General features: G+C 39.5%; 1 protein-coding gene across 1 annotated transcript in view; it reads left to right on the top strand.

Moving 5' to 3' along the window:
• PCSK2 (proprotein convertase subtilisin/kexin type 2) overlaps positions 1 to 27,410 on the top strand; it is a 118,930-nt gene that overhangs the window by 44,951 nt on the left and 46,569 nt on the right. Inside the window, exons 3-5 of the mRNA XM_081345971.1 lie at positions 11,596 to 11,709; positions 14,096 to 14,204; positions 18,643 to 18,680. Of these exons, the coding sequence (XP_081202097.1) occupies positions 11,596 to 11,709; positions 14,096 to 14,204; positions 18,643 to 18,680 (261 nt within the window). The remainder of the gene's footprint in view (positions 1 to 11,595; positions 11,710 to 14,095; positions 14,205 to 18,642; positions 18,681 to 27,410) is intronic.

Below are 27,410 nucleotides of genomic sequence, written 5' to 3'. Positions count from 1 at the left end.
TGTTTTACTGAGAAAATTTAGCTGTGAAAGCATCATCATCTTCAAATTCATAGGAGAAATGCAGCTTCAGTGTTTATGTCCAATAAGCAAAAAAGTGGGAGAATTATTTAATACTGAAATAAAAATAGTGTCTTCAAACACTCGTCGATCTGAACACAATGCTAAAAATTTTATTTTTTTCTGAATATCCAAATTCATATTGGTTCAATTTTCTTGCTTCAAATTTTGACATTTTTCAGATCTGTAAGTCAAAAACTAAAAGCTATCCTTGTTCCAAGTGGCAGCCCCCACCCCAAGCCCTGCTCTTTCTATTCAATGGCCATTTCATACTGGAGGCTGCTAGGCTGCCTGATATATGTCAGCTTTTCAAGCTAGGCTAGCTTGAGGAAATATAAAACCACAAAAAGGACTAGATCTCTAATATAGGCTATCGTAAAGCCCTAAATGGCACGGGTCCGGATTATCTTAGGGAGCACCTGCTGCCAGCATCCACTTCCCATCGTCCTGTGCGCTCCCACAGGGAGGGCCTCCTCAGGGTCCTGCTGGTCAGGGTGTGCCGGTGGGCGATCCCCATGGGGAGAGCGTTCTCGGTGGGCGTGCCTGCCCTCTGGAATCAGCTGCCTGTGGAACTCCGGATCGCCCCCGACCTTTGCTCGTTTCGCCGGGACCTAAAAACTTGGCTATTTGACTTAGCCAGCCTGGACTGAGGGGTTTTAAGGTTTTAAATTTTAAACTGTTTTGGGGCTATTTATTTTATTTTATTTTAATTTGTACATTGCACTGTTTTAATTTGCCCTGTAAACCGCCCTGAGTCCTTCGGGAAAAGGGCGGTATATAAATTGAAACAAACAAACAAACAAACAAACAAATAATAAATAAATAAATAAATAAATAAATAAATAAATAAGTAAATAACAAAGTCTCATAGCTCTCCTAGCATTGGTGGGAGAGGAAAAGAAACAGGAGAATCCTCCCACTAAGGGCCACCCTAAAGTACCATCTAAGACAGAAGACCTGACCACTACTAGGGTCAAGCTCTGGGAAGTGGGGGGGGAAGGGGGGTGGTTTGGGGTGGGTGGGTTTTGGGGATATGTATTGTAAATTTTTTTGTAAAACTCTTTAATAAAATAAAAAAAGAGGAGGCAGAGGCTAAAATCCACAAAGGGGTTCCTTAAAGTAACTTCACATGTAATTGCTTTACAAATAAGATAGAACAGTAGTTCAATGCTAAACATTTGTGTAACAACAAACTTATCTAATTAGCAAAACCCAAAGTCAAAATTTCATTTTTTTCCCATCTCAAGCATAAGATCCAGAAGAGGTTTCCAAGCAGAAACAAAGATGGATATATTCTATTCTTTGATTAGAGCAGTTAATTTAGCCATCTCTGCTAATTCCATCAGTTTTTCCAATCATTTATCTCTCATGGATCTTTCTATTTTTGTGCATAAAGCATTTTTGTTGCTGTCGACATATAGAACAGTTCCAGATTTTTTTTTTAGTTCTTTATCCATTATACCCAAAATAAAAGCATCTGCCTTCCTTTTTTATATTCACTTTAAGAATCTTCTGTATTAAAATATGAATCTTACCCCAGTATTTCTTTGCTTTTTAACATATCCACCAATGATGGTGCAAAATTCCTTCTTTGCATTTACATTTCCAACATACATTTGAAATACCTTTGTACATCTGTGACAATTTATCAGGTGTTAAATACTAACAGTACATCATTTTATCAAATTTTTCTTTTAGATTATAGTTTAATGTAAATTTTAAACTCTTTGTGCACATATTTTCCCATTGTTCAAGCATTATATTGTATCCCAAATTCTTTGTCTATTTAACCATGCAATGCTTCAGACATTCAATATCCAAATTCAAATTCAGTAACAATTTATAAACCTTAGAAATAACATGTTCATCATTATCACATAGTACAATTTTAATTTCATTTTATACAAAGTCAAATGCATAACGTTTTTAAAAATTAGTTTAAACCTGCCTGTCAGTTGTAAATATGTAAACCAGTGACAGGCGTATCCTTTTGATTCCAACTCTTCTTTGGAATTAAGGGTAAATTCATCTTGATTAAAAAGAAATATTATTTGACAATAGATCCACCAGTCTGGCCTCACCATCATTTCTTTTCTGGAAAAAGGCTTCCTGAGGTGACATCCAAAGAGGTATCTTCATAGAGAACCTTGCTTTTTATTTGGCCCAAATCCTTAAATAAGCAAAATGTTTAGATATCTACATAGCTGATTGTTGGTAGAATCTGTTACAGTAAAGCAGAAGTTGAAAAGCTTTAAAAGAATGCAAAATAATAAACAGCATTTGGAAGTGTTTGGAACGCTCATGTTGCCTTTGAAGAAAATAACAACAACAGCAAAAACAATAGCAATGTTGGAAGGGACCTTGGAGGTCATCTAGTCCAACCCCCTGCTCAGGCAGGAAACCCTATACCATTTCAGACAAATGTTTGTCCAGTCTCTTCTTAAAAACTTCCAGTGTTGGAGCATTCACCACTTCTGGAGGCAGGTTGTTCCACTGGTTAATTGTTCTAACTGTCAGGAAGTTTCTCCTTAGTTCTAGGTTGCGTGTATGTTGCACATCATGTGACATCACTAAACTTCTTTCTTTCTTCTTTCTTTCTTTTGGTATTCAATTGTCTTCATGTCATTCTAGTGTGATGGCATTAATGGCAAGTAATATTATTAGCTATATACCTGACTATTAAATGCAAAAGCCAACTAATTATACTTTATTGTGTTACATTTGTTCCTCCTCTATAGTCCCATCTTTGTACAGTATTGACTTTTACATACTTACTGGCTCTTCAGAGCCTCTCAAAAACCATCACAACAGATTGTGCTGGTAAGTGCAGAAAATTGGGACTTGAAGCATTTACAGGCTTTTACAAGCTTGAGAATTAACAGGCAGGAGAAAAGGTTTATAAAAATGATTAGGCCATCAATGGATCTGTAAGAGTCTGTATATATGGTTATAATCGTTCAAGAATTTCTTTCTCAGATTATTATATTTTAAATTGATGCCTTCAGGAAGAAGTGGATCTTTGCTGGGTTAATTCCATGCAATATAGGAATGCTAGGAGTTGGCACCCCACATATATAGGGTGTATCTGGCAAAAAAAAGTTATTATTGTCATTGGCAATGACGAATAGAAATATCGACCAATCTACACATGCAGCAGAAAGGAGAATGCTGGGGGAAGATGGGAGAATGCTGAAATAATAAAATGCCATGCACGGTCTCAGATTCTATACGGAATATAAGAGATGAACATCCATTTCTCCAGTCTGATGCAATAGACAAAATTTGTGCATGGTCTATTAGTGCAAGTTCACTTTTCATATGATTAATGCCTATTTTTTAGGGTACACAAGAATGTACAAAATGTACAAGAATATAGGGACGCGGTGGCTCAGTGGGTTAGGACGCTGAGCTTGTCGATCAGAAGGTCGGCAGTTTGGTGGGTCGAATCCCGAGTGCCGCGTAGCAGAGTGAGCGCCTGTTACTCGTCCCAGCTTCTGCCAACCTAGCAGTTCGAAAGCACGTAAAAATGCAAGTAGAAAAATAGGGACCACTCCGGTGGGAAGGTAACAGCGTTCCGTGCGCCTTTGGCGTCTAGTCATGCCGGCCACATGACCACGGAGACGTCCTCGGACAAGCGCTGGCTCTTCGGCTTTGAAACGGAGATGAGCACCGGCCCCTAGAGTTGGAAACAACTAGCATGCATGTGCGGGGGAACCTTTACCTTTACCTTTTTACACAAGAATACAAATCTTACATTGTTGGATAATAGGAATTTTTCCATAATTCGGTATGTGACTATCAACTTTTTGTTAAGAAAATTAAAATTTTGTTTGACCAGTAAATAAGAAGACTTGATCATATGTCTTACATTTGCTTTATAAAGGGATGTGTTAAAGGAAATGGAGTATGAAATGGAAGACTTAGATTAAATCTAACTGACTCACTAACTATACATGCTGGGTCATATCCAATTAATTTTTCCTGTATTTCTTGAAAGAGAGCAGGAAATGAATGTGCTCATCACATGTGGGAGTGTACTTTATAATTTTAATCCTGTGATTAAAACAGTGCAGACATTAAAAACAACAATAAAGCCGCAAATAGGATGAAACTGGTCACATGGTGAATACCTCATGGTGGTTAATGTAACTGAAATACTGCACAGGGTATCTACTGTGTAAAAGAGATGAATTTCCTACTTTTCCCCATGGAAGTCAATTAAAGCCATGTAGAAAGGGACATGATATAATCTAACCTCGTCATCTCTCTTTTCTAAGAGGGTAGGAGAAGATGCACTTTACGCATATCATGGTGATAGAGAACTTGTGACAGAATCTGAATTTTGAATGAGGTATCTGGGTAAAGAAGCCTCGTTTTATAATCCTTATTAAAAAAAAAAAACCTCATCCTTGGTTAACTGAATATATGCAGCCTCACACTGGTGCAGTGTGTTTACCAGGGCTTTTTTCCCTCATAGAACGCTCAGAACGGAGTTCCGGCTCCTTTTTTGGATGGAACCTTGTAGGGTAGGCCAGGCGGGTTGTATGACATGTGTGAGTTCCGGCACCTTTTTCTTTTACAAAAAAAGCACTGGTGTTTACCATAAGCTCATGAATTCTGTTAACTGGGTTCTATTAAAATGCAAAAAAAAAAATAAATAAAAAAATAAATAACCTTCCATTGGAATGCACAGCATGTTTGCAGTTTACAATATTATGACCCTTTTCCCTTCTTCCTTTGGAAATAATCATGTATTCAACTGAATTTGTTAATTTGTTCTGCCCAGCTGTCTTGCTGGTTTTTTTTAGCATCCTGTTATTTTATGCACTGTGCTTAAGTAGAAGTATATTAAAACTCAATACCCAAGGGTCGTTTTTCCTGTTGATGTTTTCCAATCACAAGGCCATCTTTAGAACTATGTGGACTTTTTTCTCTAATGAAGAACCAATGAGAAGCTTGCTAGTAATTTAGCCATGCAAGGATAGAAGTTCTAAATATGGGCGAAGGGAAGCCATTATTAGCAGGCTAAATTAAAGGATTATAAACTGAGAGGTTTATTACTTTCATAAGAGGAAGGAGCAGATTATAGTTTTAGTTTTGCAATGTTTTGGATATAACCCTAAAAAGATAAAAGATGGCTCTGGAAAGTATTCATTTGCAAAGTATTTATTGAGCAAACACGAACTTTGGGCATCTGTATTAAAAGCTTTGCATATGGATTTTTTTCTTATAAAATCTATTTTTTTTTTACAGCTGAACCTTTACTCAGAAAACTGGTGGCTGTTATTTCTAATACCTAAAGAATCATAGTTATCTCAACTATGTATTGAGCTAAATGTGAGGATAAAAAATGTAACATTATTTCAAATATAGTCTACGTTTTTCTCATTTTAAAAAATGTTATAATTAAGGAAATGAAGGGAGTTAACAATCCCACTAGATCTTCAACAATGAATGCTGATATTTAAAATAAATTGGCACAAAGCAAGACATAAAATTAGAATTTCACATGCTAAAATCATTAATCAAAATAGCAAAACAAAATAAAAAAGATACATTATTTAGGAAAAACTGTTGTTAGCATGTCTACCGCATTGCTTGAATTTGATATATCTCATTCCTCGAAATTGATATATCTTTGTAGTAAGTAGGACATTGCAATTCTCCACCTCGAGAGTAAAAGCAGCTCCTTTGGTGAAGGGATTCATTTGGTGAAGAACTTATGATGACTTATTAACAGAATTATCTTTGATTCTTGACAGAATTATTCAAATGATTGTTTTTTGTGTTGCCTCATGGGTCCATTATCCAGGTTAGCTGATATAAGACAGAAGCTTTAGTATGTCTGTGTGTGGTTAGAGCATTAAACTTCTACATTATTTTGTAGAAGTACTATAATACAAGGGTCCCCAACTATGGGCTGCGGCCCACTATCGGCCCTCAGCCAGCTCAGAATCAGGTCTCAGAAGCAATGGGCAAGCACACATGCAACTGTACTTGCACAGGCAGGTGAGTGTGTGCACCTGCATTTGTGCAAAAGACATGCATGCATGCCCACCGCTTGTGCAAATGGAGATGCACTTGTGTGGAACCACCCCCTCTTCCCTACCAAACCCTAAGGGTTGAGACCACTGCTGTAATACATTTCCTTATTGTTGGACCTGATTAGAAATACAGATTTGACAAAGATAAATAACTTTTTTATACAAGGACAGGAGAGGTGTTCATCCAGGGGAAAATGCAAGCCAAAGGGGTACTTCCTGCTCCTCAGCTTCCCCACCATTGGTTTAATCTGCTTCAGCTCTCATCTAGTGCTTGTAAGATTATGTCTTACTATTATTTAATTTCACTCAAAGAAGAAAAGCGAAACAACATTCAAATACACTATTCAAAAATGATTTGAAAAAGAAGGTTCCCACTGTGGCTAAATAAACAATGATCTTCCATAAGCCTAGTTCTTTTGTCGCTGCTTCTACTTATTTTTTTCTCCATTTATATGATGTTATGCTTATAGCTGTAAAATTGGCTATACTTTTCCTTTGAATTGATTATCAATTCTCATCTCACTTATCAAATATTCCAAACTGTGCTCAAATGGATACATAGTCTTAAAACAAGCTCCCGTCGCATAATTCCATTTATTCCTCCATGCGTGAAGTCTCTGAGCCCGGATAAAAGAGCGAGTGACACCCAGTGAATACAGATAAGGAAGATGAGTAAGAACAAAAGACATATGCGTGCATGTTGTACCTGTGTATCTAGCCCTCCTGCAAAAGATTGTTTAAGAAGGATTCTTCACCATTGAAGATATTTTGCTTCAGTTGTTTAATAGGAGAAGCTGACTTGAGTATTAAGGTTTGGTGAAACTCATATCCTTTTCTTGGCCCGACCTGATGATCCTACTACATTCATATTGGAATTTAGTAGGATGCCTCTTTATTGTAACTACTCATTTGATATCCTTGGAACAATGTTTCATAGCTTAGCTCCTTTCAGGCAGGAGCATTGGCATCAGCGCCTTGCACGTCTGCTGAGGAAAAGACAAAACGACCACACGAGGATCATGACAACATCATGCAAATATTGCATCATATGTACTTGCATGAGACATCATGACATTATTGCAAAACTTGTTTTTTTGTGCTCTGATATTATGGTGCACTTGTTCAGACATCATTGTGGCTTCTTACAAACTTTGTTGGATAAAGCTCCCTATAGGACAGGGGTAGGCAACCTCGGCTCTTTTATGACTCATGGACTTCAACTCCCAGAATTCCTGAGCCAGCATGGCTGGCTCAGGAATTCTGGGAGTTGAAGTTCATGAGTCATAAAAGAGCCGAGGTTGCCTACCCCTGCTATAGGAACTAGAGATGCAGTAAAACTACATTCCAATCAACCAGTAACCTCATTGCTAATATTCCTAAAGAGTGCATGCAGCAAAAAGTTGTAGGTGCTCCAATACTGGAGGTTTTTATGAAGAGATTGGACAACCATTTGTCTGAAATGTTATAGGGTTTCTTGCTTGAGCAGAGGGTTGTTGATTTATCATTTTGATATCTTAAACTTTGTATGAGATTGGGCAGGTATACAGCCATCTGTAGGTTTCATTCTGACATAGTATTTCCATTGAAGAATATTTTTATTGATATATCCCTAAACGTCTTTTCACAATAATTCATACATTTTAAGAAGGAAACAAGAGTTCTGAAAAAGGAAAAGAAGTGATGTGAACCTTTTGATGTCTCATAGTTTAAGACATGTTTTTCTAGATTTCCTGATATAGATTTTTCTAGATTTCCTGTAATCTGATATGCTCAAATGCACAAATGCACAGTATGAAAAATTACTAATAATACAGTTGGAAAGGAACACAGAGTTCTGTTTTGTTTTGTTTTAATTCCTTAACAACTGTATGTTTTTAAAACTTTATATCTTTGAGAAAGCATATGGGAAACTGATTACATTGGAGATGTTGAGAAACAATTTCCCCAAATGTATAAATTAGAGAAAGTTTTCCTCTGAATATTGAAAATACTATTAAATGAATGAGGAAAATAGGATAAAACATTTTTTAAAATAGGAAACATGAGCAAGGGAATGAAATTATACTAGATAGAGGTTTTGTTTTGCTTCATTTTGTGCCTTCGAGGCATTTTGACTCCTGGTCAAATAAATACATGTACCTGACAATATATGGCAACCCAAAGTCCTTAGCAATATTTTTGGAAATGCCATTCCCTTCTTCCTAAAATTGAGAGAGAGGAATTGGCCCAAAGTTACCTAGTTAGTTTTTTCTGTCTAAGGCAGGGGTCAGCAACCTGAAACAGTGAAAGAGCCACTTGGAACCGGTTCCCTCACAAAAGGAAAAACTGGGAGCCACAAAAAATGTGTGCACATGCGCGTACATACGCACATGCGCAGAACAGGATTTGACTGAAGAGTGGAGCCAAGGCGAGATATGCACCTACCCTGCATATTTGAATTGATTGGTTGAACTTTTTTAGTCCCACTTTTTTTTTTGGACTGCACATGGCAGAGGACTGGGAGCCGCAGGAGACGGCTGAAAGAGCCGCATGCGGCTCCGGAGCCGTGGGTTGCAGACCTGTGGTCTAAGGCAAGGGTGTCAAACTCACTGCATCACGTGATGTGTGACGACGTATCATGACTTTTTTTGCATTGCCGAAGCTGGACTGGGGGTGGCCTCCACATGATGCAACCATCCCACAGGCCTACAGTTTGACACCCCTGTCTAAGGCAAGATTAAACCTCGAAATATCCTAATTTATAGCCCAGTGTCTTTAACCATTATACCATACTGACCCCGATAAATCATACTAGATATATTTGCCCGTGCTATATTGTGGAGGTCCTCACCTTGAAAAACATACCCTATTCAAATCAGCTCAAGGTTTCCTAACCAAATTGTAATGCACGCTGTACAATACTGCCTCTTCATCTGCCCTAATATCTACAGTGTTGCATTTTAGGATTAAATACAATATTTTAGGATACCAAGTCACAAGGGTCAGCCTCGTCACACATTGCTCACCCTTTGTAAAATGCTACAGCTTGGTTTTAAAACCATTCACAATTGGCTTGTTTCCAGCAGTTGCATTTTCATTTCCTCTGTATCTTTCTCATTCTCATCACAAAATTTTCAATAATAACTCTTTAATCCTTTTCCGAATCCTTCTATCTCAGTAATGCTTTGCACGAGGTAGTATTCTATTGTTCAATTATAAGCTTTAAAAAGCATTTATGTATGCTATCTGGTATCACTAGCTGTAGCTCTGTAGATTTCATAATTAGATATCCCTATATATGAGAACACACGAAGCTTTGCATTTCATTTTCTCTGTACGTTCAACACTCACCTTATCTGTGTCATTGAATCTGGCTGCTGACCAAGTAAGTTCTAGCAACTGAATTTTTCCTATTTGAACTTGAAAATTCCAGCCATTGACACTCTTCTCTTTTCTTCCTGCTCAAAATTTCCTCCATTATTTGATTGCATTTGAACTCAGGGGAGATCTGCTGGCAGTCCACCTCTAGCTTGACCATAAATGACAAATGAAAAAGTGGGACACAAATGCCTATAGAAACAAGTCTGGAGGACATCTAGTGCATTTTGGTCTTAAAATTATGCTGTTCATTATTGTTCTGTTGTTCTCTTTCTTTAAGATTTCTTAACCACCCCCTTTTGCAACACTTTGGTGACTATGAATGCATGCTATACTGGGTAGTGTGTTGGTCAACACGCAGGTGAATGGACTTAAAAATAACTATGTACTTAGCAGAAAAAGGTGTTTCCTTGATTTTGAATTAATCAGATTTCAGCTCATCTTCTTAGCATTTTTAATAACATGTATAACCAATTTTTTTGAAGAAATATTACACAAGATCTAGCGGAACATATGATCAGATTTTCTGAACTTATCATCATAACTTTTGTAATTGGTCAGTATGAGATTCCCAATATGGTAGTTAGAATCCAAAGAAAGCCTAAACCTAGGTTACCAACATAGCCATAGGTCCTTGACTATGCCACCCATCCATCTCAGTTTTCCCTATTATACAGAAAAATAATAATGAGAAGAAGCGTTGGAAGGATTTTATTAGAAGAAGCCAGTGAACCTACTAAATATAAGTAATTTACTGATCCCATTAGATATCATCCCATAGTTTTGAGTGCGACCTATCAGGATATACATTTTCCAGAATTTTTGGATGTATGACTTTCGATGTGAGTTAATTAAACCAGTCTAACCAATAGCATAAAGCAATAGTGAAGCTACATTCCATCCCATGGTTGATAAAATTGCCTCATTTTGGACATAATACATGATGTTATCATATGTTTTGTTTGCCAATATGAGTTTTCTATTTTGATAGAATTCTTTATTAAAAGTTCATTCCTCTGGCAGTTTTGCCAGGCACAGATGAACTGAAAAGGGTTCACTGAGGATTCTGGTATTTATTTTAAAAATTACAGATTGCATTCAGAACAGAATGGCACTTTTCAATTTATTGTTGTGTATTTAGATATTTAAGGAAAAACATAGCTATAAAGGGAAAATAAGTATAATTGGTAAGAAAAAACTGCAAATCATATCTGAATGTGAAATATGAAATATGAAAGAATCAGTTATCTTCAAAGTCAACCATGAGAATATTTGCCTACAATACAAGATGATCTGATGTACTATTTTTGGGCAACATGAACAACTTTGGGCAAAAGTCATGTTGTAACCCCTGCCTTGCTTGTGATGCAAATTCAGATTTTCTGTTGACATAAAACTGAGATGGGAAAAGATGTAAAAGTTGGTGAAGCCAAAAGAAATATTTAATCTCCAAGATAATCCATCCTGTCCAGATTGTTGTATGGCTCCCAGAGTCAGTTTTTGTAAGATGGGTAGCTATAAAAATTATATAAATAAATATCCCATCCTGAACAAGTTATTACATTTAATGAACATAGCAAACAACAACAACAACAACAACCATAAGCCACCATAGATTCTGCTGTCAAAGCAAGAACATCTGATGTTAGAGATGATAAGAATTGGTGTGCTGGAGAACTGGAGGGAGGGCCTGCATTTCAAACTAATTGGAGAATGTGATTTATGACTGTAAATTAGAGGAGGGAATTGTGTTTTGATACTATGTGCTCAGGGGAGGGGAATTCAGATTTTGGCATTGGCTATGTAAGTGCCAATGCTATGCTTCTCAAATAAAGATTCTTTAAGGTAAGCAATACCTCAAAGTTATTTGAAGAGTTTCATCTGTCAGAACCATGACATTTGCTGAATTTTAGTAAGATAGTAAAATAATTCAGGGAATGGGGAAGAGAGCAGCTAGCATATGGTGTCTCTGAACCCAGGTTTTGACCTTCTCTTTGTGCCCTCTTGAGGGACGTGCTATGCATCAAAAGTAAAATTACATCTTTTTTAGGGACGCTTGCTCCTGCACTTCTAATTGTAAAATAGGATAAACAAAAACACTTACGTTCCAATAGATACATATACTTGATTTTTGCAGGTAAAGAAAGTTGTGCAGCAGGAAGGTTTTGGGAGAAAGAAGAGAGGATACAGAAGTATCAATGAAATTGACATCAACATGGATGATCCTTTATTTACAAAACAGTGGTACTTGGTAAGCAGACCTAACACTTTCCTTCTTCACAGCAGGAAAATGTATTGCCTAATATGAGGCCCTCTGACAGAACTTGGAATAAAGCAATGGAATGGTTGTGAAATATAATTAATTATTTTTGCCAGAATGTAAGCTCTTTTAAATCCCCCTGTATTGCCTTGGACAATTTTAAATCAAGAAAGTTTTGTATGGATAGGTTAGGTGGATATCTTCATCAAATTTCAATTGGCACACTGCAGTTGGGACTGAGCATTTCCTTCCCTTCCTTTCCCCTTCCTTCCCTGTCTAACATGGAGCTACTAGATTAATACTGTGGATGGGTTCCTGAAAAAAGAGGTAAAGGGGGAGGACCAGGATGAAGAAATTGTATGCGATATAGGAAATATGCCTTTGAACTGAGAGGATGAACACATGATGCAGTAATAGTCTGTTTAGGAGAATTACCAAGGAAAATATGGGCCAATTATCTCACTGGTCCAATATAACATTTGGCTGACAGAGAGCTGTGGACAGCCATTCTGCCTGTTGGCTAACTTGTACTGCACTGGATAAAAGATTGATCTCCATGTAAAATTTATCAACTCAATCTAAATAATGGCTAACACAGTGGTGTGCTAACCTGTAAGGTGTGCTTTGAGGACAGAAGACACAGGCAGGTAGCTCATTGCTTTTGTGGACTCAGATCACTTTTCCATAGCTGCCTTCTGCCTGTTATTCTGTTTGTGCCCACATTTTTATGGGCTTAAATGCAGCTACATTAACTGTAACTCTCTTACACTAGTCCTGATGATAACTGACTCCACTGAGTGAACATGCTACTTTTTAAACTAGTGTTTTTAAGAGGATTAAGTTTCTCACTTGCATATAAATGATTTCTGTATCTAGTTATCACTAGATATCCATATGGGGGCAAGGGTTACATTGCTGGGATAATTAACATATGCATTATCCCTAAATCACAAATTTCCTTAAAAGCACAAATTTTGTCCTTATAATAAATCAGTGTGTCCTTTCCATGGAGAATTTTGATGTCTACTGTAAATAAAGGTTCAGGCTATGAAGCAAGACTCATAGCAGCAATTGGACAAGACTAGATATATGGACAAGACTAAATATAGCAATTCAGGACCATGGCCAGTTCTACATATCTGCTTGAAGCTAGCAAGTACTGTATGTAATTACAAATTGAATTGTGTTTATTTATCAAATACATATATATGGCTGCCCATCTACCAGAAGGAATTCTGGATGGTGAACAAAAATAAAGACAGGATTTTATATCTAGACCAGGAAAGTCTTTTGAAAGCTCTGCCTTTCGAAGGTTATAGATAACTTTCTTTTTTAAGGGCCCATTTGGAGTCTGGCTTTTACAACAGCTTCTTCTTAGTAGATATATGAGGAAGTAAACAATAAGAACAGTGAGGAAAATATTGTGGAATGTTTCTCAACTTCTCCTGCTAACTGGAAGAGGCTAAATAATAGTCTTCCAAGTCACAATGCAGCAGCTACATTGCTGGGTGTCACATTGGATATAAGAGAGAAAGCCAGTTCAGAAGAGCAGGATCAGTGCTTCATGTCTCTTAGAGCATCTGTGGCTGGTGGGCTTTTGGTCCTGGGTCATGACACAATGGCATTTAAAACTGTTTCTCTCTATTTTTACTTTGCCCTTTATTTTATTACTCTCTAAAGGTTTGCATATCAGGTCTGGCTTTCATGAATATTTTAATGCAGACGGCTATGCTGCTTCTTTTTATGTATTAATTTGATATTTAATGAATATGTTGGTTGCAAAGTCTCCTGTGGAGTTATAACAAATCCTTATTTAATTTGAAATTTAATTTGTTTTGAGTGAGCGATCAACTGTATTGCCATGTTTTAAGACATGGCTATCTGGATAGCAAATGCATTTATCTGTCTGATGAGACATAAAATTTTCAGTGGCATAATCCTATTTTATGACAAAACAAGTGCCTGGATTCCAAGCTATCTTTAAAGAGTGTTTTATATACATATATTTATATATAGTATGTTCAGGAACAGGAAGCACTCAACATGCTCAGAGCTGAGACCCTGCCATTTTCCCATACTTCATATGATCAGTTGTTGAGTTGTGCCATTAAAACTGCATTTAAAATAGCCCTTCACTACAGCAGTGGTATCCACCAAACAATGAAGTCTATTAAACTGGTTGCATTGTGACTTAAATGAGATCCGCATTTTATGCCGGTATTTGTAGATTTGTGCCTCTTTTTGGGCTGCATTTCCAAGGAAATGAAGGCCATTTGGTGGCCGATGAATCAGAAAGAATCTCAGTGGATGTAAACATTCCTCTTTGTGCCAAGCAAATTAGTCTCTTATGCTTTTTGTTTGAAATGTGATTCATTAGATCAACACTGGGCAAGCAGATGGGACTCCTGGCCTTGATTTAAATGTGGCTGAAGCCTGGGAGCTGGGCTACACAGGAAAAGGAGTAACAATAGGAATTATGGATGATGGTAAGTGAAAAATAAAATATCGTGACTCGCTGTAAATTTCACCCTTTATTGTAACAAGGAATGCAATGTAACGTTAAAACTCACTCCATTATTCACTTCCTTCAAAATTCTGAAATGTTAATTAAAAACCTTAGAAGATATTCAGACATAATTTTTAATAACAAATCACCATCCAGACAAAGTTCCCTTTGGATACAGTCTGTGCATAATGATAACTTCTTAAATCCAGCCTAGTGTAAAGCATTTAGTTAAAGCAAGTTAGTTTACTAATTTGGAGAAGGGCTAGCAGAAGTAAACATTGAATTAATTGCATATTGGTGTGTTTTTTGTTTGTGTTTCCCCAATGTATTTCTAAAAAGAAAAAAAAGAAAAGAAAAAAAAGAAATTTTAATGTCTTCCTCCATTTACCTGAGCTGGACTTTTAGACTGCATTGTAAGCTTTCCCCTCACAGTGCTAAAAATAATCAGAAAAGTTGCTATGCTGGAACAAATCCACAGGGACTTATTCTTGCTAATGCTGATGCTCCACTGGATAAATGAGGCTGCTTGTCTAGCGATAGCACTATCCATTTGCACATGACTCACAGTTCCCTGGCTCCACAGAGCAACTTGTTACATTGTGCAGTGACTGAGCACAACTGAGAGTTTCTGTGTCCAAGATCTCCCCATTTATCTTTATGCATTGGGGATGGGCTAGGGGACAAGGAGAGCATAGAATGGAAACACTGCAACTTTCTATCATCTAACTGTAGATAGTTATTGATTTGCATCACTGAAAATCTTAGGAACAGCTTTTCTGCAATCTTAATTCCAACTAGTTTGGATGTCCCTACAACCCCATGATTTTTACCCACAAAAGGTTGCATCGTTGAGGAACTAGGTCATCATTACCATCATCAGTCCTGGTTCAAAAGTATACAGACCCACATCTACTGGGCCTAAATGCAGATTAGATCTAATTAGTTTTGCACTTTCATATTATGTCAAAATTTCTCATAACTGACATCAAAGTACAAATCTGAGAAATTATGTGGAAGTATATTTTAGACAGTTATAAATACCAACTGATATGGAAGTAGAATGGAATAAACAAGGGTGTCATTAGAGTTAAATAATTCCCCCCCCCAAAAAAAACCAACTGGTTGGAAACTCAGCAGAGCTAAGCAATGGTGCAAACACATTTTGGGGATTTAGAATCTCAGCAAAGTTGAAAGACAGGGCGGAGGAAGAGGCTTAGTTATATCTAATCAGCCTTCAGACTGTGTGCCAATCCAGAACATCTAGCCTCAACCCATTGTGAGTCTCTGCAAGCAAAGAGGAGCAATAAGCTAAATCCTGATCAATTGATCTATAGGCTGCCTACTAGAACTACTTAATAACATGAAAACAAAGCCTGCTGTAAGGTGCAAGATCAACAGTCCAAGTTCCTGAATCCTTGACTTCAAATTGTTTTCCCCCTGCCTCTTGCTGATTAAAGAGAAATACACTAATATTGAATGAAAGTAACTAGCAATAGCACTTAGACTTATGTAACACTTCACAGTGCTTTATAGCCCTCTCTAATTCTGACAGTCAGCGTATTGCCCTCCCCCCCAACAATCTGGGTCCTCATTTTACCAACCTCGGAAGGATGGAAGGCTGAGTCAACCTTGAGCCAATCAGGATCGAACTCCTGGCAATGGGCAGAGTCAGCCTGCAATACTGGATTCTAACCACTGTTCCACCACAGCTCTTATAAAAAAAGTAACTAATTTACAAAGCAACATTGAGGAAAAGTGAAAGCCCCTGAATACCTTGCTTTATTATTATTATTATTATTATTATTATTATTATTATTATTATTATTATTATTATTATTATTATTGTTGTTGTTGTTGTTGTTGTTGTTGTTGTTGCTGCTGCTGTTGTTGTTACTGTTACTGTTATTGTTATTGTTATTGTTATTACAAAACTTTTATTCATTAAACATGAACCTCAGTCAACTGAACATTCAAATTGACTGGCACTAATAGTTGACATGGATTATTATTATTATTATTATTATTATTATTATTATTATTATTATTATTATTATTATTATTATTATTATTATTATTATTATTATTATTATTATTATTATTGCAAACTTCTGTAAAGAACCACTTTGGTAAAGAGCAGTGCAAGCTGAATAATAAATAAACAGAGAATTGAACTTACTTAAAATGGAAGTCTGCACAATTTTGCTGTGCTAGCTAGAGGGAATAAGGATTACAATTTTTTCACGGAGATGGAATTGACTTTTTATTCCAGCCATCACTGCCATTCAAAAATATTTCTTTTATGTCCTTTCACATTTCTAGCCCGCGACAGAAGACCATATTAATAATTGATTATGGTTTTCTATACTGCAGCTGTAGCCAATATGGTTTCAGCTGGAAAACATGACACTTTGCCTAACTATTCTGAAAGAATAAATGTTCTGGAATAAAATATTAATTGGCATGGGTGATACAAGTAATAAGTTGATAGTAGATTTTGTATGCGTGCTCTGGTCAGCATGCTGGAATTCTAGGCATTCAAAATTCTGGTTCTCAACTGTGAAAATGTGCAAATTAACACATACATATTTCCACAGATGGCTTAATTAATAGGATGTTTTAGAGAGTTTGGTTTGTGCTTAAATTGTAAGCCGCCCTGAGTCTTCGGAGAAGGGCGGGATATAAATGGGATTAAAATAAAAAATAAAAATAAAAAGAGGGGGAGGAGGAGGAGGAGTCTGTTTGCTCTTATCCATTAGTGGTTTGAAATGGACTGCATAATTGCTAATCACACAAGGAAAATGCATTTAGTGGAATACACTTGTTTTTAATGGAAGGTAGTTTATATTTTACAGCTGAAGGCTGAGGCATCTAAATGTTAAATTTTTCATCAAAACAAAAAACCCATAATGGTTTTTCTCTAAAGCATAAATTGGGAATGATCCAATACATGATCATCCTTACAGAAGGAATAGATAACTCATGTACATAAGGTGCCTTGGTTTACAGCATTTGTAAATACCAGGCACTATAACCAATGTCAAGAGATTTATGGGAATAACAGTCTCAGACCTCTACTATAATGGGGACTGGATTTCCCCAAAACAGCTATGAAATGCAGAATGGCTATTATGCGGTTTCCTTTCCCTTGCTACAAAAATTTCTGAGAGATCATATTGACCACATATATTTGGATTGGCACTGAGAAATATCTAATGATCTATGTTCAACAGTTTCCAATAAATCTGAATACTGACTAGCTTGGAATAATTTGACTAATAAAAGAAGCATCAATGACATGAGGGCATTGTTCTGGAAAGACTTGTGATGAGCATAGTATCCATCTCAGAAACAGGAAGCCAATGCCCTGATGACTGTAAGCCAAGTCACATAGAAAAGAAGTTCCGAAGGGAAAAGTAGAAACAATTGTTTTATAGAACTGATGGCATAAAAAATGGCAAGAAGGGTAGTATGAGGGCTATGATTGTCATCTGTACCATAAATTTGGCATTAAATCATGGGCACCCAGGGAGGAGAAGGGGACAAATATCATCATGAGGGTAACATGTCAATAAAATTATTTAGGTACTTTAGTTGGAACTCATGACATCATTGCATCGTTGTATCATTTGTATGATAATATCATGGCACAATGGGTTATCATTTTGACATCATTATGGCTTGTTATGGATTTTGCTGAGTGACAATTTCCAGTTTAAGATCATTGAGGTCTTTAATTTTGTTGAAACTGTTGGCTTTGTAAGACTCTAGCTTGATAAATTAGGACCAATTGTAAAACTAATCTATCTCACCAGTATAGCAGCATTTCAATATCTCAGGGGTTGGCACAAAGAAGAGTGAGTCAAGAATCAACGGATAGAAACTAATCAAGGAGAGAAGCAACCTAGAACTATGGAGAAATTTCCTGACAGTTAGAACAACTAATCAGGGGAATGACTTGCCTCCAGAAGTTGTGAATGCGCCAACCCTGGAAGTTTTTAAGAAGAGACTGGACAACCATTTGTCTGAAATGGTATTGGGTTTCCTGCCAGAGCAGGGGATTGGACTAGAAGACCTCCAAGGTCCCTTCCAATTCTATTATTATTATTATTATTATTATTATTATTATTATTATTATTATTATTATTGTTGTTGTTGTTGTTGTTGTTGTTGTTGTTGTTGTTGTTATTGTTATTGTTATTGTTATATCTGACAACCTAATTTCTGTGTCTCACAATCACACATTTCTGAAACTGGCCTGCCAGCCTACATAAGAAGTCCTAAGGCCCATGTTTTACATGGGATATGCTTACTTACAAAGTAAATTGATTTCACAGCTGTTCAAAACATCATGAGTTCTACTATTTTTTCCCCTTGAATATACATTATTTATGGTTTATTGCTGTTCTTGATTTTTGCAGGAATTGATTATCTTCATCCAGATTTGGCTGCCAATTATGTAAGTATACCATTTCCTTCAGGTTACACTTCTATATTTTTCTAGCTAGTCATTTTTACATTAAATAGTTGATGCTGAAGAATATTAATAGCATAACTATTGTTGATTTAGGTGACAAAATGGATACATAAGATATGTACTCTCCATAATAAATATAGGCAAGGAAATTCCTGTTTAATCTGACAATTTGTGAATTGTAGCAGATATAGGTTCCGTATAGGAAATGACATAGCTTTCAAATGCCAAATACATTTTATTAGTAATATTCAGCTTTCAAATGCCAAATACATTTTATTAGTAATATTCAAATGTGCATAATCTCAAAATCTTTATGTAAAGTATCAGTCACATAATGGCAGCAGCCAAGATAATTTACAAAAAGTTATTACCTGAATTGGAATTCTTTCATATTTAGAAGACACTAGAATATGATGAGAATAATAAAAAAAACCTTATCAAAGTGCACCGGATAGAAGAAATTTGGTCTGTGCAAAATAAAATATTTGGATGGGAGATCACATTTTAAAAATCTGGCAACAGCTTACGGCAGGAAATTAATATATTCATGTTGCACAAATGCTTGTAAAAGTGAGAGTAATTAATCCTGGAAGGGATTATTGCTTTCAAATTAAGGTAGGTCCCAAAGTTAGTTCCCATTAGTTAGTTCCCATTCACTGAATATGTAGAAAAGGTTCAGATTTCATTGTTTTCATTTAAAACATTTCAAGTGGCAAGGCTGGGACAAATTATGTCTGACACCTTGGTTAATTCCTATCAGTAATAGGAAATAATTTGGGTTAGGTAGACCAGGAGAAAACAGCTCTGTTGCTAAACTCAGATGATGAAAATAAGTCGTCATCAAAAAATAATAGAAGGTTAATGAAGTAGCCGAAGGACCGCTCGGGACGACAGGCTAGTTTAACAACAAGTTTATTAGAGCAAGACAAACAGAGAATAACTTGTCCGGCTTTTATAGCCGGCAGCTGGTAGCGAGGACCAATCAGATGTATTTATTTTGGCGCCGTGTCAGGCAGGGACCAATCGGCGTCGTCTTCTGTTGACAGCTCCGGCTTCCTCGTGGTGTGGTGTTTTGACAGCCGCGAGCTGTCAGTGGCTGCGCCTGCGCAGTGTGGCGGACGCTTTGACAGCTCAGTCTTCTTCACGGTCCGGAGTTTGACAGCCGCGAGCTGTCAGTGGAGGCGCCTGCGCAGTACGGGGAACTTTGACAGCTGTCAAAGTTCCCGCGTGTATTCCTGTCAGGCGGCTTTCCTATATATATGCTTTGACGATACTTTTGTGCTGTTAACATATACACTCAAGGGAATGTTTACATCATATATAATACACCCCTTACCCCTCCCCTGGTGCGTTTCTTTCCTCTTGGATGTTTGACCCTGCCCACTGATAGTCCTTTAGGTAGGTGGGTGGTCTTCGATTCCTGGATGATCGGCGAAGGGGTGGTGGATGGTCTGGTTCTGGTTCTTCGTTTTGGTGTTCAACTTCCTGGTTTGGGATAGGCAGCATTTCCGGAGGGGGTTGTAAGTCGGCGTTGGTTGGTTGCTCGGAATTGTGTGGCGGTTGTCTGGGTCTGAGCTGGTCAATATGGCGGCGTATGTTGCCCTGTGCCTGCGTAGCTATGAGGTATGAGATGGGCCCTGTTTGTTTTATTACTGTCCCTTGAACCCACTTGTTTTTATCTGTGTATGATCTTGCCCATATTAATTGACCAGGTTTGAGTGTGCGGCCGGGGTGGGGGTGCTGTTTTTCTTCTGGGTATGTGTCGGGGTGCAGTCTGTCGAGACGTGTTATTAGCCTCCTCCCCCATCTTAATTCCGCCGGTGATTTGCCCGTTGTGGAGCATGGCATTGTGTGTTGTGATAAGAGGAACTGGCTGAGTCGCCTCTGCCAGTTCCCTTTAACGAATTTTTTTAATGCTTCTTTCGTGGATCGTACCATAATTTCAGCCATTCCGTTCGACGACGGGTGGAACGGCGCCGACGTGACCAGCCTAATACAATTCTTCGTAGCGAAGATCTGAAATTCACGAGAGGTGAATTGAGGTCCATTGTCGGAAACTATGGTGTCAGGTAGGCCGTGCGTTGCGAATATTTTTCTTAAGGCTTGAATAGTGGCTGCGGACGTTGTTTTTCTAAGGGGCGTGACTTCCAGCCATTTGGAATAGCTGTCTACTGCTATTAAGAAACTTTGGCCCTGGATAGGTCCTGCAAAATCTATATGTATACGTGACCAAGGGTTCCTTGTAGTCTCCCATTTATGGATCGGTGCCTGGGGGGGTTCGCTCCTGGTCTCCTGACAGGTATAACACCCACCCACATACTTTTCAATTTGTTTATCTATGCCAGGCCACCATACATAACTTCTAGCCATTGCCTTCATTTTTACAATTCCAGGGTGCCCCTCATGTAATATGTGTAATGTTTGGTCTATGTTTTTCTCTGGTATGATGACCCTATTTCCCCATAGCAGGCATCCTCTATGTGTTGAAATCTCGTTTTTCCTGTTATAATAAGGTTGGAATTGGGGTTGTGGGTTTTGAGCTGGCCACCCTGTTGTGGCCCATTTGAGGACTCTGGCAAGTATTTTATCTTTTGCTGAATTATTAGCTATAATGTTTGCCGTCAAGGGGCATTCTGGAAGCTGAGAGATTGCTAAAATTAGGCTGGCTGGGGCTGGATCTGAGTCCCTGGTTTGTATGGGCAGTCTGCTGAGGCAGTCAGCATGTCCCAATTCCTTACCTGGTTTATGTATTAGTTGATAAGAATAGGCTGCTAAGAACGTTGACCATCTTAAGATTCTCGGGGAGAGAATTTGTGGTGTAATTTTATTCCAAGTAAATATGCCTAGCAGGGGTTTGTGATCTGTAAATATCGTAAATGGTCTTCCATACAGATAATCATGAAATTTTTTGACCCCTGCTACTATCGCTAGGGCTTCCCTGTCAATTTGTGCATAGTTTCTTTCAGCTTTGGTCAGAGTGCGAGAATAGAAGGCTATGGGTCTTTGTGTGCCGTCCTCGAATAGGTGACTTAAGACTGCCCCAATTCCGTAGGGAGAGGCATCGCAAGCGATGCATATTGGGGTGTCTTCTCTGAAAAGGGTGATGGTTGAGCTTTGACAGATGATCTTTTTTAACGATTGGAAACTATTTTCATGTTCCTTGGTCCAGGACCAAGTTGTACCCTTGTCGAGGAGTCTATGGAGAGGCTCTGCAATAGTGGCTTTGTGGGGAATGAAAGCATGGTAAAAGTTTAACAGTCCCAAAAAGGATTGAAGCTCTTGCTTATTCCTAGGGCTGGGTGCGGTTTGAATAGCCCTTAGTTTCTCAGAGGTGGGGTGGATGCCCTGGCTATCGATTTTATACCCTAGGAATTCTGTAGAAGTGACTCCAATGGAGCACTTTTCCCGCTTAAGTTTGAGACCGGCTTCTCTGAGCCGGCTCAGCACAGCTGACAGCCTGTCAGCTAAACTAGCTTCATTTTCTCCGGCGATGAGAACATCGTCGAAATAGGGGCAGACCCCGGGTATTCCTTTCAGGGTCTTTTCCATGATACCCTGGAAGATACCCGGGGCTGCAGATATGCCGAACTGAAGCCTCTTAACTTTAAAAGCACCGCGGTGGGTGACAATAGTTTGCGCTTCCGCGGTGTCGTCTGTGACAGGCAGCTGTAAATACGCCTGCGAGAGGTCAAGCTTGGCGAAAATGGTGCCAGAGCGGATGGAAGCAAATACGTCCCTTACCGCTGGCACCGGGTAAGCATGGGGGCTGAGGGCTAGGTTGACTGTCGCCTTATAGTCAGCGCATACTCTCACTTCGCCATTAGGTTTGATTGGGGTGACAATAGGGGTCTCCCAGGTTCCCCCATCTGTTGGCTCTAGCACCCCTAGACTCACGAGTCGGTCAAGCTCGTTTTCAATTTTTTCTTTGAGGGCAAAAGGTACCCTCCTAGCTCTTATTTTAATTGGTTGGATTGCTGGATTTAATTGCAGGGAAATGGGGGGACCTGTATATTTCCCTAAAGTGCCCTCGAAAACGTCGGCGTACTTTTCGCAAACGGCTTCCAGGCTGGGTGTTTGAATGGTATTAACCCCTGATAAGGCGATGCCTAGTGGAGTGAACCAGTTAAGCCCTATCAAGTTGGTACGGTTCCCTGGCGTAACTAAAACCTCTAGGGTGCCTTTGAACCCCTTATACTGTACAAGGACCTTGGCTTTCCCTTCCAACGGAATAGGGGTCTTCTGGAAGTCTGCAAGGTGAACCAGAGTTTGTTTCAGGGGAATTTGTCTTCGGCCTTTCTGACAGATCTCCTGATAAGTAGTTAGCGAAATTAAGGAGACCGCTGACCCTGAATCCACCTCCATGTGGCAAGGCACCCCCTGAATTCTGACCCAGACCTTAACCTTGGAACTTATGCAGTTTACCCTATCGATTGTCTCAACCCGGTTGCCTGGTGGGGTTTCCCTGTTGGCCTGGGCAGCTGGCCTACCTGGGGGGTTTGCCTCCACCTCATTGACGTTGTCCCGGCCCTTGCTGCGGCACACCGGCTTGATGTGGCCAGTCTTCCCGCAGTTGTGGCATTTTGCGTTCCTAAAACGGCAGTTTCCACGGGCATGGTTGCCCCCGCAGCTGGCACAGGCGGCTCGTTGCACGTAACGTGGGGGTGGCGGTGGAGGGTCCCTGGATCCTCGGCGGTCCGACGTTTTTCCCCTCCTCGGCTGTCGGTGCTCCATCCTGCGCTGTAGGGCTTCTCCATCGGTGAAATCTACCGACTCTCCGCTGTCGCTGAAGGTTGCGCTTTCCTGGTAGACGGTCGCCGGGGACTCTGGGGTCGTGTTCGTCGGCTTCTTTTTGTGGCTGTGTTCGTATGCCATGATCTCCCTGGTCAGCTCAGCCAGATTCATGTCGGGTTTGGACGTCAGTTTTTTTTGTAGCTTCTCGTCCCTCAGACCGATCACCACCTGATCTCTGATGCGGTCTTCCAGGTCGGGGAAGCAGCAGTTCCGCGCGGCGTGTCTGACCCCAGCGATGAACTCGTTGGCGGGCTCGTCCTGCCGTTGTTTCTTTTGTGCGAATTGCACCCGCCAGTACAGTTCCGAGCGAGCCGGCATGTAATACTTGTTCAGCTGGTCCACCAGGTCCGCGTAGGAGACTTCCGTGATGGGCACTGGGCTGAACAGCCCGACGGCTGCGTCGTACACCGGGGGCCCGCTGATGTACAGCAGGGCGGCGGCCTTTGCTCGGTCGTCAGTGATCTTACTGACGAGAAGAAATCCTTCAACTTGGCCGAGGTGTGATTGCCATCTCTCGGGATGGCGGGTATCAAACTCCCTCACACGGCCGAAGTTTGCCATGTCGTCCGGTCCTGGGTTGCTCCGATGGAAGTTAAAACTTCCGTGTCAGCTCTTGCCGGGAACTCTCTTCCTCGGCCGTGACTTCAGCTCCGGAGCGATCCCACCTTCGTCGCCAGTGAAGTAGCCGAAGGACCGCTCGGGACGACAGGCTAGTTTAACAACAAGTTTATTAGAGCAAGACAAACAGAGAATAACTTGTCCGGCTTTTATAGCCGGCAGCTGGTAGCGAGGACCAATCAGATGTATTTATTTTGGCGCCGTGTCAGGCAGGGACCAATCGGCGTCGTCTTCTGTTGACAGCTCCGGCTTCCTCGTGGTGTGGTGTTTTGACAGCCGCGAGCTGTCAGTGGCTGCGCCTGCGCAGTGTGGCGGACGCTTTGACAGCTCAGTCTTCTTCACGGTCCGGAGTTTGACAGCCGCGAGCTGTCAGTGGAGGCGCCTGCGCAGTACGGGGAACTTTGACAGCTGTCAAAGTTCCCGCGTGTATTCCTGTCAGGCGGCTTTCCTATATATATGCTTTGACGATACTTTTGTGCTGTTAACATATACACTCAAGGGAATGTTTACATCATATATAATACAGTTAAGACTAGGGATTGATACACCAATTGATTTGAATAAAAAGTCTGTTAAGGAGACAACAGCAGGCCAGGCAACCCTTTATCAGCTTACTACTCTATTCTTCAGTTGTTTAAATAAACTTTTTTTTTAGTGGAGCATAAAATAAAGTGATTAGAGTAAGTAGAAAGAAATGACAAGTGGAAGAAATGACAAGAGAGACAGACGGATGGATGGAAAGGCAGACAGTTGGACAGATGTGGGATGCAAAGTACAGAAGAGGCACAGTTATTTTTATTATACTTAAACAGTTCACTTTTCTCTAGCAGAATATGCAAGAACCAGAGCTCAGTTCAGTAAAATTTTATGGTGTGGCCATGATGTACATTGTACCATATTCCAAACCCGATTGTGTGTTGTTGTTGTTGTTGTTGTTTTAAAAAATACTAATTTTTAACTCATTCTTTTTGAATTAGTACTGTAGGCTTCAGGCCAACTGCATAATAATCAGAATGCCTAGAAAGGGAATCATCGTAGAATTAGGCTGAATTTTTGTTCATTCTGGTAAATAAACAAAATGAGGGCAACACGGAGGAATATTTCAACATGCATTCAGGTCTGAGAGACAGCAGGCAAAAGCAGAGCTTTATGGAATGAAGGATAATTGCTTCAGATTGATCCCATTCCTTGAAAATGGCAAGTCTTTTAATTTAGGGATAGACTTTCATTCAGGTGGTGGATATAATGAAAGGACAGTACTGGGCCTTGCGGTACTTTAGCGTTATATACATAACTTAAAGTGTCTGATTAAAAGGTAAAGGTAAAGGTTCCCCCGCACATGCGTGCTAGTCGTTTCCGACTCTAGGGGGCGGTGCTCATCTCCGTTTCAAAGCCGAAGAGCCAGCGCTTGTCCGAGGACGTCTCCGTGGTCATGTGGCCGGCATGACTAGACGCCAAAGGCGCACGGAACGCTGTTACCTTCCCACCGTAGTGGTCCCTATTTTTCTACTTGCATTTTTACGTGCTTTTGAACTGCTAGGTTGGCAGAAGCTGGGACGAGTAACAGGCGCTCACTCTGCTACGCGGCACTCGGGATTCGACCCGCCAAACTGCCGACCTTCCGATCGACAAGTTCAGCGTCCTAACCCACTGAGCCACCGCGTCCCTTCTAAAGTGTCTGATTACTTACTAAATTATTCATTGTCTGATCTATTGGAGCATCCTTACACTTTTGAGGTTACAAAATGTGATGCAGTAGATGCAGGGGCAATTTACAACTTTAGTTTAAGGTGGGTTTTTTTTTTAAAAAAAAGCTAAAATAAATAACGTTGCTTCAACAGAAAGAGGAAACTTCCCTAGAAAAAGATTTGTTGTGATTCAAGACTCCTATTAGCATTTAGTCTACCTTTCTAGTAACTGGGTGGGTTGGGTTGAAGTCACAAATACAGCGAACCCATTCCAGCTCCCTATTTTCTCTTTGGGGCAATAGCAATACCAATAGAACTTAGTCTTATATACCACTTTACAGTGCTTTGCAGCCCTCTTTAAGCAGTTTACAGAGTCAGCGTATTGCCCGCAACAATCTGGGTCCTCGTTTTATCGACCTTGGAAGGATGAAAGATTGAGTCAACCTTGAGCCAGTCAGGATTGAACTCCTGGCAGTAGGCAGAGTTAGCCTACAATTCTGACCACTGTTCCACCAAGCCAATGGTGATTAAGGAATTCAGATTCAGTCACATGTGAGTACAATCCTCTACTTAATTAGGATCCTTATTTTATTGCTTTATCAGTATTTCTGATTATGTGACAATTTCTACTCATCCTTCTTTTCTAGTTAGTGGGAAGGATGGGAGGAAAGTGGCCAGAGACAATGCAAGGAATGTATGTACTGTATGTATGTATGTATGTATGTATGTATGTAGGTAGGTAGGTAGGTAGGTAGAGAGAGAGAGAGAGAGAGAGAGACAGAGACAGAGAGACAGAGACAGAGAGACAGAGAGAGACAGAGAGACAGAGACAGAGAGACAGAGACAGAGAGACAGAGACAGAGAGACAGAGACAGAGATAGATTAGATATAGATAGATAGATAGATATAGATGTATAGATATATAGATATAGATATAAATATATACTGTCAAACCAAAACAGATAGGGAGGAGAAAGATTTAAAAAAAGGGATAGCAAGACCGGATTGCAAGGGAAGCGATGTGAGACAGTCAGAACAATCATGATTGGCTAGAGCAAGGTCCATCACGTGGCCAATGAGCAGAGCATGGAACCAAACAGGCTTACCAATGGTTTTTCAAACCTTCAATGCTTTCTCTGATGATGCTGGCAGAGGACCAGCAAAAGCTTAGATTAGGTAGATATGCTTTAAACAGTTACTTTTTATTGCTTATTATGATCTTTTAGCAATGAACGACTGTTTTTCTTATCCATCCTGGTGTTCGAAGATTTTATACTATATATTTGTCCCGTGTTTGGGGCCTAGCAAGGTATTCTAAAAATACTTAACAAACACTTAACATATATGTGTGTGTGTGTGTGTGTGTGTGTGTGTGTGTGTGAAGTATTTGTCAAGTCTTTTTGAATACCTTGCTAGTTAAATCTTCTTTAAGCAAGGTATTCAAAAAGACTTGACAAATACTTAACACATATATCTCCCTTGCTTCCTAGCTAATAAAGAGAAAGAGCCTGTGGCCTAGGGGTTAAAACAACTGCCTAATATATAATTAGCCCAGGTTCGAATCTCAGATAAAGGGTATGACTGACTGATGAGAACAAAATAAGTTCAAAATGGC

This window comes from Vipera berus (assembly GCF_964194415.1).
Source record: "Vipera berus genome assembly, chromosome: 1".
In the NCBI taxonomy this organism is placed as follows: Eukaryota; Metazoa; Chordata; class Lepidosauria; order Squamata; family Viperidae; genus Vipera; species Vipera berus.
This window is presented reverse-complemented; position numbering and strand designations above follow the sequence as displayed.